The sequence below is a fragment of the Oncorhynchus kisutch genome, linkage group LG4 (genome assembly GCF_002021735.2).
Source record: "Oncorhynchus kisutch isolate 150728-3 linkage group LG4, Okis_V2, whole genome shotgun sequence".
In the NCBI taxonomy this organism is placed as follows: Eukaryota; Metazoa; Chordata; class Actinopteri; order Salmoniformes; family Salmonidae; genus Oncorhynchus; species Oncorhynchus kisutch.
Window position 1 is genome coordinate 66,724,673 of NC_034177.2, and position 13,797 is coordinate 66,738,469.

The window sequence follows — 13,797 nt, forward strand, 5'->3', positions numbered from 1 at the left end:
AGCTCCAACAGTGCAGTCATATCTAACAATTCACAACAATACACAAATCTAAAAGTAAAATAATGGAATTAGGAAATATATAAATATTAGGACGAGCAAAGTCCAGAGTACAAATACAGTGTGTGTGTGTGTATATATATTATACAGTATTTGGGTGTGTATATGTGTGATGGGATGTATAGATATTATGGACACTGTGGATAGAATATTTAGTGTATTTGTAGAATACGTAGGATAGAATAGTATACATACAGCAATCGTAGAATAGGATGGTATTGACTAGAATACTGTATATACATATGAAATGAGTAAAGTAGTTTAAAGTGACCAGTGTTCCATTATTAAAGTGACAGTGTTCCATGTCTATGTACATTGGGCAGCAGCCTCTAATGTGCAGGGTTGAGTAACCAGGTGGTAGTCAACTAGTGACAGTGACTAAGTTCAGGGCAGGGTACTGGGTGGAGGCCGGCTAGTGATGGCTATTTAACAGTCTGATGGCCCTGAGATAGAATCCGTTTTTCAGTCTCTCATCCCAGCTTTGATGCACCTGTACTGACCTCGCCTTCTGGATGATAGTGGAATGAACAGGCCATGGCTTAGGTGGTTGGTGTCCTTGATGATCTTTTTGGCCTGCCTGTGACATCGGTCCTGTAGATGTCCTGGAGGGTAGGCAGTGTGCCCCCCCCCGGTGATGCGTTGGGCAGACTGCACCACCCTCTGAAGAGCCCTGTGGTTGTGGACGGTGCAGTTGCCGTGCCAGGCGGTGATACAGCCCGACAGGATGCTCTCATTGTTGCATCTGTGAAAGTTTGTGAGGGTCTTAGGGGATTTCTTCAGCCTCCTGAGGTTGAAGAGGCGCTGTTGCACCTTCTTCACCACACTGTCTGTGTGGGTGGACCATTTCAGATTGTCAGTGATGTGTACACTGAGGAACTTGAAGCTTTTCACCTCCACTGCGGCCCTGTCAATGTGGATGTGGGCGTGCGCCCTCTGCTGTCTCCACGATCAGCTCACTTGAGAAATACTGCACCGAACATCTTAGTTAGATGTAAAATGGCACAACTAAGTTTTCCTCTGCAAAAACGTCAAAATTAATGACGGATTTCGAGTTATCTTAGATTAATTCTGACTATTATGAGGAAGTGTATACTGGCTACGGCGTCTCAAGATGGACAAACAGTACTACTGTCGCTTTTTCTAGTTTTTCAAGTGAAGATATTTTAAGGGAGAATGCAAGCTAGCCGAACTGGAGCATGCAGAAGCTTTTTAACTCTTTCAACATCTGTATCCATGGGAGCAAGTTTGGTTTTAGAAGTGGGGGGGACATTTTTGTTATTAATATTATTATTACTATTATTATTTTTAGCCAGTTGGATAAACACTTCATTACAGACTACCGACCGCTCGGAGGCGTCCGCATGGTCCTAAAGCACACCGTTTCCTCGTTTTGTATCACATTCCAATTATAAAACTGTGGGGGACATGTCCCCAGTGAAAGTTGCACCTACCTGTATCCACTGGTGTACTTAAAAACTGTTTTCTGTTGCAAATGTTGTATTGCAGGAGTGATGCTACCTTGTAGTTCTCTATACCATATGACAAATGAGCAATGGCTAGTCTCACTTTTACATATGCAAAGCTCTGAATGCAAAGCTCTGAATGTGGCATCCATAGACAGACCACTCTCCGCTGAGTCGGCAGAAAGTGGATGTTTCTGGTTTTCAGGGATACAGTATTTTCAACCTTACTGCTGTGGCCCCTGAAAAACAAAAGCGAAGTGTCTCAAGTGTGCATGGCCAGAGCTCTATATAGACCATAATTATTGGCACCCTTGATAAAGACCATAAAATAAATATGCTAATAATGAGCTATATTGTATGCTAAAATATAGGGTTAAAAATTATTGCCACCTCTGTTTTCAATAATCTAGCACCCTCCCCTTGCAAGGATAACAACACTGAGCCTTTTTATAATATGTTTTATGAGATTGGAGAATACATTGGGAGGGATCTTAGACCATCCCTCCATACAGAGTCTTTCCAGGTCCTTGATATCTGTCTGCTCTAATGGACGGCCTTCTTCAAATCAAATCAAATCAAATGTATTTATATAGCCCTTCGTACATCAGCTGATATCTCAAAGTGCTGTACAGAAACCCAGCCTTAAACCCCAAACAGCAAGCAATGCAGGTGTAGAAGCACGGTGGCTAGGAAAAACTCCCTAGAAAGGCCAAAACGTAGGAAGAAACCTAGAGAGGAACCAGGCTATGTGGGGTGGCCAGTCCTCTTCTGGCTGTGCCGGGTGGAGATTATAACAGAACATGGCCAAGATGTTCAAATGTTCATAAATGACCAGCATGGTCGTATAATAATAAGGCAGAACAGTTTAAACTGGAGCAGCAGCATGGTCAGGTGGACTGGGGAGAGCAAGGAGTCATCATGTAAGGTAGTCCTGGGGCATGGTCCTAGGGCTCAGGTCAGTTGAAACTGGAGCAGCAGCACGGTCAGGTGGACTGGGGACAGCAAGGAGTCATCATGTCAGGTAGTCCTGGGGCATGGTCCTAGGGCTCAGGTCCTCCGAGAGAGAGAGAGAAAGAGAGAATTAGAGAACGCACACTTAGATTCACACAGGACACCGAATAGGACAGGACAGGTACTCCAAATATAACAAACTGACCCTAGACCCCCGACACATAAACTACTGCAGCATAAATACTGGAGGCTGAGACAGGAGGGGTCAGGAGACACTGTCTTCTTCAATTCAAACCACAGGTTTTCAACAGGGTTCAAGTCCGGAGACTGAAATGGCCATTGTGAAATGTTGATTCTGTGGGCAATTAACCATTTCTTTTTGGATTTTGATGTGTGCTTGGGGTTATTGTCTTGCTGAAAGATCCACGTGTGGCCAAGTGCCCGCCTCCTGGCAGAGGCAAACAGGTTTTTATCTAAAATGTCCTGGTAAGTTACTGGGTAAAGTTAATTACAGTTGAAGTCTGAAGTTTACATACACCTTAGCCAAATACATTTAAACTCAGTTTTTCACAATTCCTGACATTTAATCCTAGTATAAATTCCCTGTATTAGGTTAGTTAGGATCATCACTTTATTTTAAGAATGTGAAATGTCAGAATAATAGTAGAGAGAATTATTTATTTCAGCTTTTGTTTCTTTTGTCACATTCCCAGTGGGTCAGAAGTTTACATACACTCAATTAGTAGTCGGTAGCATTGCCTTTAAATTGTTGAACTTGGGTCAAACTTTTTGGGTAGCCTTCCACAAGCTTCCCACAATAAGTTGTGTGAATTTTGGCCCATTCCTCCTGACAGAGCTGGTGCAACTGAGACAGGTTTGTAGGCCTCCTTGCTCGCACACAACTTTTCAGTTCTGCCCACACATTTTCTATAGGATTGAGGTCAGGGCTTTGTGATGGCCACTCCAATACCTTGACTTTGTTGTCCTTAAGCCATTTTGCCACAACTTTGCAAGTATGTTTGGGGTCATTGTCCATTTGAAAGACCCATTTGCGACCAAGCTTTAACTTCCTGACTGATGTCTTGAGATGTTGCTTCAATATATCCACTTAATTTTCCCCCCTGATGATGCCATCTATTTTGTGAAGTGCACCAGTCCCTCCTGCAGCAAAGCACCCTCACAACATGATGCTGCCACCCCTGTGCTTCACAGTTGGGATGGTGTTCTTCGGCTTGCAAGTGTCATGACGTTGCCCTCTTTGGGTACAGCAAGCCCCATCCCCCTCTCCCTGCCTCCTTCAACTAGGCTGCTGTGGTCAGAGAGAGGTCGTAAATTCCTGAGAAGACCCTGCCACATGGTCACACAGTATAAGAGGCAGAGTGAATTTTCATAGAAAACAAAGGAATTTCTTCCACCTCACAAAACTTGAGGTACGAACAAATTTCATGTTCCCGGGAAAGTATAAAAGATCGGTGAAGAATCCAGCTACGAACTGGTGCGTTTGTTACAACTTTGGGAAGCTCATGGGAGACGGTGTGGCCACATTACCATAACGATGTTTATATAATAACCTCAGATATGAGGTTTACATCTAATTGTTGTATAAGATGAATGAATGAGTATGATACTGTTTGTAAAATTGTGTAATATGATTTTGGACTGTTTAATGAAGGAAAATCTAATTCCCTTTTGATTTAAGCTAAATCAGAGGACCGCCCCTGGGCCCAGTTAGGGTCAGGCATCCTGGGACAGTCCCTTTTCTGCAATTCCGAATAAAACCCAACTTTGAGAAATTATCACCAGACCATGTTTTTCTCCATTAAGAGGGAACAAAGGTTGCAGAATCTTTTAACCATACCACGTGGTTAAACTCTTAGACGATCGATACCGACAGAATAAGAACAAGTCTATATTAATTACTAGTCTGCAGCTAGGAATTCGGTTTCATTGAAAGCGAAGAACGACAACCGCCAAAACAACTATTCTATAACGAATGAAGGAATGTCACTCTGAACAATCCACTCTAACCACGAGAGAGAGAGAGAGAGAGGACAAGCACAAGGACAATTCTACAAAATAAACAACTTTTCACCAGCGATCAAGACGACACACTGAGCGTAAATATTGATTGTGTAGCCGAAGTGAAATGGCTAGCTAGTTAGAGGTGGTGCGAGCTAGTGGCGTTTCAATCAGTGACGTCACTTGCTCTGAGACCTTGAAGTAGTGGTTCCACTTGCTCTGCAAGGGCCGTGGCTTTTGTGGAGCGATGGGTAAACGATGCTTCGAGAGTGACTGTTGACATGTGCAGAGCGTCCCTGGCGCCCAGGTCGGGGTGAGGGGATGGACGTAAAGTCTATACTGTTACAATTGCAATTGTTCCCGAATGAGTGAGCGTTCATGTGCAATGGATTAGCGTTTCAATTGTTATAATTATCAACTCTGTAGTCACTCCTCATTTTGTCCACCAAGCCACGATGCCGGTTTAGCCCACTAGGGCACATTTCCTATCATTTCTTGTAACCATATTTACTTTGTTGTTTTGTTTATGCATTTCTGTGAATTACTTAGTAATAAATAAATGATTTAAGACAATTGATGTATGGATGACTCATAGTGAAGACTGGGTTCGTGCAGATAACCAACAATTAACGACGTTTGGAATGAGACTAACGTGAGGTAAAGTAAATAATTAATTAATCAGACGACTATGGATCAGATATGAAAATATCTGAAATGTTATATTGGGAAATTATAACCTTGTAATCTGAATATTTACCTTGGTGCCCAGACTTCCTAGTTAATTACAGTTACATGATTAATCAGACTAATCGCATAATACTAATTACAGAGAATGGTGCCCAGACTTCCTAGTTAATTACAGTTACATGATTAATCAGACTAATCGCATAATACTAATTACAGAGAATGTTTGATAAAACTAAGTCTTCAATTTAATGATAGTAAAGACACGACACAAGCGTCCCATTTTTCCCTCCAAACATAACGATGGTCAGTAAGGCCAAGCAGTTCTATTTTTGTTTCATTAGACCAGAGGACATTTCTCCAAAAAGTACGATCTTTGTCCCCATGTGCAGTTGCAAACCGTAGTCTGGCTTTTTTATTGAGGATTTGGAGCAGCAGCTTCTTCCTTGCTGAGCTGCCTTTCATGTCAATATACGACTCGTTTTACTGTGGATACAGATAATTTTGTACCAGATCTGAATCTCATCTAATACCTATGGCAAAATCTGACAACAGCATTAAAGAATTGAACAATTTGCAACTGAAGAATGGGCCAAATTGGCAGTAGAAAGTTGCAGCTACAAGAAGCATTATTCTGTAGGTATCTTGGCCAAAGGCCGTGGACAACCAAGTACTTGCTCCAGGGTGCCAATAATTATGTTAATGCAATTTGTTTTTATTTTCAAAATAAAAATGGTAAACATAAGGTTCCCTTAAAAAAAGTGGGTTCTGCAATGTTGAAAATCCAATTACAAGGTCTGGAGACAGTTATTTTTATTTTTTCAATGTATTTGAGAAGAAATACGGAATTATTTTAGAAAAATACCAATATATTTCTTCCAATTGAAGAAGCCATTGGTCCTAAATTGCATTTTGATCTTTTCCTCTTTGTTATCATCTGCTGAAGGAAATTGCAATTTATATTTCATTGATAATCTTTTGTACAAAAACTCAGCCAAATGAATAGATATTAAAGAATGCTGAATATGACATGTGCTTTATGCTGTTGACATTTATTTGTCAGAGAGGCCATTTTGTGAGTGTGTCTTACTTGGAAGGACAGTATATTGTTAGGATGCCAGCGCCACTAAGGGGACTTCTCTGCAAGAATACGCTCTCACTTGGATTTTCTCTGTAGCTGGAAATACTGTGGTTAGTTTTATTGACCAAACATCAACACAGAGTGCTATATGATTTTTTTATTCATCACTAAAAGACAGTATTATGTAAAACAGTAGTAACAGGGAATACATTAGTACAGCTCATTAAGGCAAAAAAATATACAGCATTGTTCAACATCAATACACATGCATCAGTGAAAAATAGCAGTCATTACAAGGGCTGTCTCTGCGTAATATATCACAACCTTAGTTCACGCCTGTTTCCATGTTCTGTGGTGCATTCGAGAGCTCTCTGAAATGTGGAAATACGAGTTCCCGACTCCAAAATAGCCAGTACAATGCCCTCCAAGTTCCAAGTGAGAAACTCAGGCCAGAATGATGATACCTGAGAATCATCGAGTTCTGACGTTTCATCAATGACCTGTCACCTTTGCGACCAAAAGATGGTAAAACAATGCCTTTAGCTATGTGGATAAAGAAGCTACTTTGACCAATACAGTCTATGGTCTGACACATTGTCAGCTAGTTAACCAGCGTATTATTAGCAACACTATCTTGCTTAGCTCTCTAGCTAAAAATCTAATTCATTGTAGAGTTGTACCAACCTCAAAAGCACTAGAACGCATTTATATCATCTTCACAACTTGACCAACTGGAGCTATGAGATTCCAAGGTCAATTCGAATGCACCACTATAAGTGTTTAAACATTAACACCCATGCATGTCATTAGGTAAGGGTGGGGGTCTAAGAGGTCTGGAGATGGCTCTTCTCCCAGCCTGCTCTTGGTGTGGCATTGACCTTGTATTTGACCGGCTGGAGGACTACCCCAAACTTTCCTTCCAGGCTGGGCAGTGGCTGGCCCGGGGACACGGTCATAGTTAAACGCTGAAGGATCCAGGAGAGGAAGAGGAAGATCTCCATCTTAGCCAGCGCCTCCCCCAGACACACTCTCACCCCTGCCCCAAACGGCAAGTAGCTGGGCGAGGGGATGCACAGACCTGTCCCCTCCTCGTTCAGGAAGCGACCTGTGGAGACACAAGAGAGAAAGACTGAGACACAGAAAACTGAGGACACAGGGAGGACTAAGGACACTAATACACAGAGAATGAGGTATAAATAGTCTATTAACTTGAGACATTCTCACCAGGGTCAAACATCTCTGGGTTCTTCCACTCCTTCTCATCGTGATGCAGGGACCACAAGTTGATGATGATGCGAGCACCTTTCCTAACAGTGAACTTGCCAATACTGCAAATTAAATACATACAGAAACAGAACAGAGTGAACTTGCTATCAGTACAAAGAAACGTCTTTAGATCAAAACAGTAATGTGTGTGTACCTGGTGTCTGTTTGGGCTACATGGGGGATGAGTAGAGGGGCAACAGGCCGGATGCGTAGCACCTCTCTAATGGTGGCCTCCAGGTAGGGCAGGCTCCCCCTGTCACTGAGCTGGGGGGTTCTGTCTCCCCCCACCACACTGTCCAGTTCCTCCTGAATTCGCTTTTGTACCTGTGGATGGTGGATGAGGTAGGCAATTGCCCATTTTAGGACTGTTGACGTAGTTTCCACTCCGGCTCCAAATATGTCACCCACGGTCATGAGCAGGTGGTCTTCACTAAGGCCCACGGTCTCCATGGTGATCTCGGCAGTGTTGTTGTTCTCAGCACTGCGTTTGGCCCTTAGCAGGGCGTCCAGCAGGTCTCTCTGTTCATGATCGCTGTAGTCCGACTGTTGAGGAGGATAACGTAAAGCATGGCCATACACCATGGCCTGCTGCAACTGGTATTTCCCTGATATTCATGAAATATGATGAGGTACAATAGATACTTTCATCTATATTCTATTTATATAGAGGAAAGTACCTACTGTACCTACCTGCTGTAGCCTACCTTGTGTTCCTCGTATTTTTTCTGAAGCAGCTTGTCTCTGATTGACACACACTGCTTTAGGAGACGCAGGTCTGCGTTGGGGAAGACCTAAGAGGGAGAAAAGAAGACATGTATAGAGGCACTGAGGAAACCTGAGAGATGTACTGGTCCATTCCATCCAGGGGGCTATAAACAACAAGTTGCACTGTACCTGTAGCCATGGGAAGATGTCCACCAGACTGTCCTTAGCGACCGTATCCACGATGCCCTGGCTGAACTGCAGCATGGCCTCAAACTCGGGGTCGCCGCGGCAATAGGAGGAGCTGAAGCAGAGAGAGCAGACCACGTTGGTGACAGCTCTTGTCAGCTCTGGGGACAAGTCCAACGATGCACTTCCTGACTCTCGCAGAGTGTCACACAGGGAGAGAGCTTCCCTACAGACTGGAGAGAGAGAGAGAGAGAGAGACACAGAGACAGAGAGGGTTTCTCAGTACACCTGAATCAAAGTGGTCAGATTCAACAACAAATTGTTATAATGGATATAAACTTTGTTTGGTACTCACTAATCTTCTCGATGGAGGCAGAGCCCTCACCAAACATACACAAGGCTCCATGCACTGTTTTACGATGAAATCTCCAAGTGGCACCGTAGTCTGCAAAGGCAATATCTTTACCGTCCCTCGTCAACAGGTCTGTGGTTACCTTGTTAAGAACAAATATTTTATTATGTAGGCTAGGAGAGCATAAGGAGTGAGAAATGCCAATCAATGATTATGTAACAAATGTTAACTGTAAAAATTCACTGCATTACACATTAAATTTATTTTAATGTACATTTCAGGCACAATTATATCAATGTTATTATGCATCAAAGACAAGCAAATAAGTGATCAGGCTGACTTTAAATTGTCTCTGTCATATAGAATAGAATAAAACAAGTTCAAGAAAAAATAACCACTCACTGTTCTGGGTCTTCCTGCAAAGATTTTCCCCTTTTTAAGGAGGACCTCTTTGGCGTGCTGGTGGTGGTTGACAAGGATGACTGTGTGTGGGCCCATCATTAGAGAATAGGTCTGTCCATACTTCTGCTGCAGCTTCTGGAAGAGGACATGCGGTGCCTGATTGCTTCGCAGGCTCAACAGGCTCCCGATGAGTGGGAACGCGGGCAGGCTCGGAGGGCCCCCTCTGGTCTCCAGGGACCTTCGAAGTTTCACCTGCAAGAGCAGTAGACCCAGCCCGACCACAGAGAATACACACATGCACAAAAACCACGCCATGCTGTATGTTGGGCCGAGAGGGGCTGGCGTCGTTATCAGTGCGTCACTGAACTTCGATAGCAACAGCACTGAGGAGCAGAGGGGTTTTATACGGCTCCTTCAATGCCATACCTTGACCCTGCATATTTTAAGCTTAGATATCTTTAACAGCTCATGCCAATTTAAACAAGATAAGCTTGTTTAACTTGGATTAATCCCACTAAAGATGTTTGATAAAATAATATATATTGTTGCAAATAGACTATAATAGTCTAACGAAATACAACAATTAATAAATGAATTAACTAACTGTTTAACTGTTTTTTAAACTGTTTTATGCATAAAGGAATGCCTATTATAGGCAAGAGACACCAATAGCCTAACCTTATAATGGCAATGGACTTATAATGGCAATTTGACAATTATTTTCTGGGGTTTCAAAGATGTTTTGGCTGTTTAAGAGTGGGCGTTTTCATGACAAGCTGCAATTCCGTAGTCATAACACTGCAATCACCGATAGAACAATGAGCCAGATGTTCACCGGATGTATAAATCTGAAGCATCCGGTTTGCGTTTCCAAGAGGAAGCCCAGTGCCCAGCAGTGGGAGAAGATGGCTTTCTCAAAACTAGAATTTGTTACGAACAGAGTGGACTAAGTTTTGTAGACTTTACCCTTTGCAAAAGTTTCAAAGTAGGCGTTTCCTATTGGAAAATGCAAATACAGCCATAGAATGTGCCAATAGGATCTTGCCAGCTAGTGCTTGGCTCTGCACAACCCCAAGCTTGTCCTGCCCACTATGATTAATTTGCTGCGATTGGAAACGACACTGTGTGGTCTATCTTGTTTGTTTATTGAAAAATCTTTGCTGCAATGGCTTCCGTGGAGTCGCAACCACGGTTTGGTCAATCTGTCAAAGGATTGTTGTCTGATAAAGTGGGCTCCTGCAGCGGGGATGTGATCGCCCTGACTCGCCAGGTGCTAAAGGGATCACGGAGTCAAGAGGTAAAGCTGGAAATCGATTAGCACCTTATTGTGAGACCTTGCTGCATTTGGTTAGCTAGCTGGTTGCCCCACAACGACAGCTAACGTTAACTAGCTAGCAAGAAAAGCCATAGAATCGCTGACCAACTGATGTTAGCTAGCTAAGGTTATTGTGTCTAGCTAACGTTAACTAGTAAGTTAGGCTGGACAAAGCTAGCGAGCTCATTTGTATAGCAGCTACATCACATGATGGGTGCATCTCAATATGCCCGACCCACTATCTAAATTCCTTTTGTCATTTTCTTAACTACTTCACTTGCCTCTTTCATTTATGTCTTGAACTATGGCTACCATTCTCACTGGTCCAGTTTCTTACTATATCATTATGAAGGGAGAGGAGGTGAGGAAAGGAAGCCACTTTAAACTATTTACTCAATGTCTCGTTCAGCTTCTGGGACAGGCTGCCAGAAACATGGTCATTCAGGAGGACGCCATTCTGCACTCAGAGGATGTAAGTAGTACTGGGATCCAGGTCCACACTACAGTAGCTCAACTAACAGGAGCTGTGTTCACCTTGATCTAGCACTGATATTGTCGGACTACAAAAACATAATTTGTTTGTTTTACAGAGTTTGAGAAAAATGTCCATCATCACCACCCATTTGCAATATCAGTAAGTTATCCCCAGTTTATTTTGGACAAGATGACCAATGTGCATCCGGTAATCATGATAGTCAGAATTGATTCTCATGTGCCATTTGTGTATTGCTATGCTTGGATAATAAACATTGACTAGGGAGATGACTATCATACTTTACATGACTCTTTGTTTTATCTTCCAGACAAGAGGCCATCCAGAAGAAGTAAGTCAAAATATGAACTTTGTTTGTTAGTCGACCTGCATCACTGTCCAAATACAGTCATAACACTACTTGATGACGCAATCGACCATATCTCCCCTTGCTTTCTCCACAGTGTGGAACACTCCAAAAACCTTCAGGATCAACTGAGGCATTTACTGAAATGAAGTGTCTGCACTGAGACACTTAAATGAAAGACTATGAGCTGCTCCTGTCTGTGTTACCATGTTGCTACTTCTGAGAAAATATGTGCAGACCCCCCCTGCTGCAACCTTGGGACAACATTTCCCAGGAAGCCCAATTCCTCATTGAAACTAGTGGAGAACCCCCCCCCCCCCCCCCCCTTACAATGATCTCAAACTGTGTTTTTAATACACAATGAAATTAAACACAGACTACCCCTTGCAAATCAGAACTCTCAGGTATGTTGTGGTGGGCTGTCATTACAATTGCTTCACAGGAACCTAACCAGCTGAGCTAACAATGTAACAAATGTATAATTTTGTATAACATAATCCAACAGGCTCCACATTACAAGAATCGCAGTACCCCCTGGTGCACTGTTCATTTATTTAGCCATTTCATCCATTTTTGAAGAAAAATCTAATTTTTCCACTGCTTTCATGTGTTTGAAATGAGAGCTTGAATAAAGTGTCCCACTCCACAGCAGTTGCTTTCCATTGGAGCACTGCGATTGGTTGGCCAAAACTCTGGGGCGGTGCATGGCGAAGGGTAAATTCTATCAGAATGTTCTCTAACATTGCACCTTCCTGATGTAGCCCCTGGCCTTTTGGACTGGAGGCTGCCTGGAAGTCTCTCCAGGTACATGCTGTTCTTAAGAATATGCATACCAGCATATGGTGCTCTTATCCTGCATATTAGTGACTCTTATTTATTAAAGCCCTACTCCAGTCTCCATTTTAGCTCATTTATCACATGATTTACTTAACAAAAGGCCTTTCCTCTTTTGGTCTTTATTCTTGCAAGCAAGGGGGAGGCCAAACATATCAGAAGGCACCATCAGACCAATGACCTACTCCATTGGAGATTCTTGTTTGGGCAAAATACCGTCCTCACCTCTGTGACCCGGAAACCAATAAGTGGTTGAGGAGTGTGTCATTTCATTAGTAGGCAAACAGAATAGTGTCCTCCCCCGCCTACCTTTCATTGAGGATACTTGTGTATCCTCCAACAGAAGAGTTTAGAAAATCTGCCACACCTTTGAATCAGCTTTTGTTTTGGCAGGAGAAAGATGCACACAAAAAAAAATCACTTAACACACTTATTTTGTGATCAACCCTGTAAACATCATTGAATGTCATTTCAATATGATTTTTTTTTTTTACACTGGATCTATAACATACTTAATATTGATTGACGTTAGCCTATTTATTGTGAAAATATTAAAGTTGATATGTTACCTATACATTTTGAAATCTGTATGTCCACATTGTAGCCATTGTATCGACATCTGGTAGTAAAATGTCTTACCTGTCCACTGTGTCTGCATTGTGACCAGATATCCTAGTCCCTCATATGCAAATGATTTCATTCTTTCAAAATAATATTTAAGACACATTGAAGCCATAAATCAATTGCATCACATGTTGATGATTTTAAAGAGCTGGATAATGATGATTTAAATGGTTTTACTGTTCAGGCCTCTTCGATATCCAGACAAGCTCCATCTCCTAATCTACACCTGTAAAAATGTTGGTACAATCACAATGTGGACAAGATCAGGACAAAGGATGCATGCTAGAACCAGGTATAAATAGGGTTTTAGAGAGTACACAGGGTAGTAGATAGAGTTTGGATAAGGGATGAGAAGTCATTCAATTTCAATAAGGAAGCATATCGTATTTAACCTTGATTATCTTGCTAATAGTGGTATTAGAGCTAGCAGTCAGGGTACATTAGGTACATTGAAATGTGAGTGGTCTTTAAACTTCCTCAAACTTGGCATAAAAGAGGCTGCCATGGCAACAGTATCAGCAACCTTCGAAGGCTAAGCAGCTGGCTGTCCTAGACCGTGACCCCGAGTGTCGTCAAGGGGAGGTTTGCATCTCAATGACCTACTCTCACAAGGGCCAAGTAAAGTTTTGCAAGTCTCGTGTATTGTGCATGTGCTATATCATGCACACTAGGAAAGAAGTGGTGCGACTCGAGGGCTCTAGAGAGGTTGGCGTGTTGGGGACGAGCACTCCATTTGAGCTCCATGCAACTACTCCAGCCAAGATCTGGAACCTTGAGAATGTTCTTGCTGAGGGAAGAACAATGCCACTTTATCAGCCCCAAGGCCTGTCAGGCTGCAATGATTAATATGCACATCGACCTCCTGTCACCTACCTCTATTATATAAAGGTTTGCTGAAGCAAATGTGCAGACACTATTTTTGATTAAACTAGACATAAGAAATGTCAAGCAAAGTACAAATAAATGTATAATGACCTGCTTATTTCTATGTCATATATCTCAATTGCAATCAATAACCC

At 42.4% G+C, this 13,797-nt stretch overlaps 2 protein-coding genes across 2 annotated transcripts; one reads left to right on the forward strand and one right to left on the reverse strand.

Moving 5' to 3' along the window:
• Positions 1-6,397: 6,397 nt before the first annotated feature.
• cyp17a1 (cytochrome P450, family 17, subfamily A, polypeptide 1) lies at positions 6,398-9,525 on the reverse strand. Its single transcript, XM_020481657.2, has 7 exons — positions 9,167-9,525; positions 8,768-8,906; positions 8,416-8,645; positions 8,226-8,312; positions 7,676-8,064; positions 7,480-7,583; positions 6,398-7,360 (listed from the first exon to the last, which is right to left on the reverse strand). The coding sequence occupies exons 1-7, from the start codon at positions 9,479-9,481 to the stop codon at positions 7,080-7,082; spliced, it is 1,545 nt and encodes a 514-aa protein (XP_020337246.1). The 5' UTR covers positions 9,482-9,525; the 3' UTR covers positions 6,398-7,079.
• A 737-nt stretch (positions 9,526-10,262) lies between these two features.
• On the forward strand, positions 10,263-12,798 carry borcs7 (BLOC-1 related complex subunit 7). Its single transcript, XM_020481662.2, has 5 exons — positions 10,263-10,463; positions 10,891-10,953; positions 11,072-11,115; positions 11,285-11,305; positions 11,418-12,798. Exons 1-5 carry the CDS (start codon positions 10,332-10,334, stop codon positions 11,467-11,469), a joined length of 312 nt encoding a protein of 103 aa, XP_020337251.1. The 5' UTR covers positions 10,263-10,331; the 3' UTR covers positions 11,470-12,798.
• Positions 12,799-13,797: the final 999 nt, after the last annotated feature.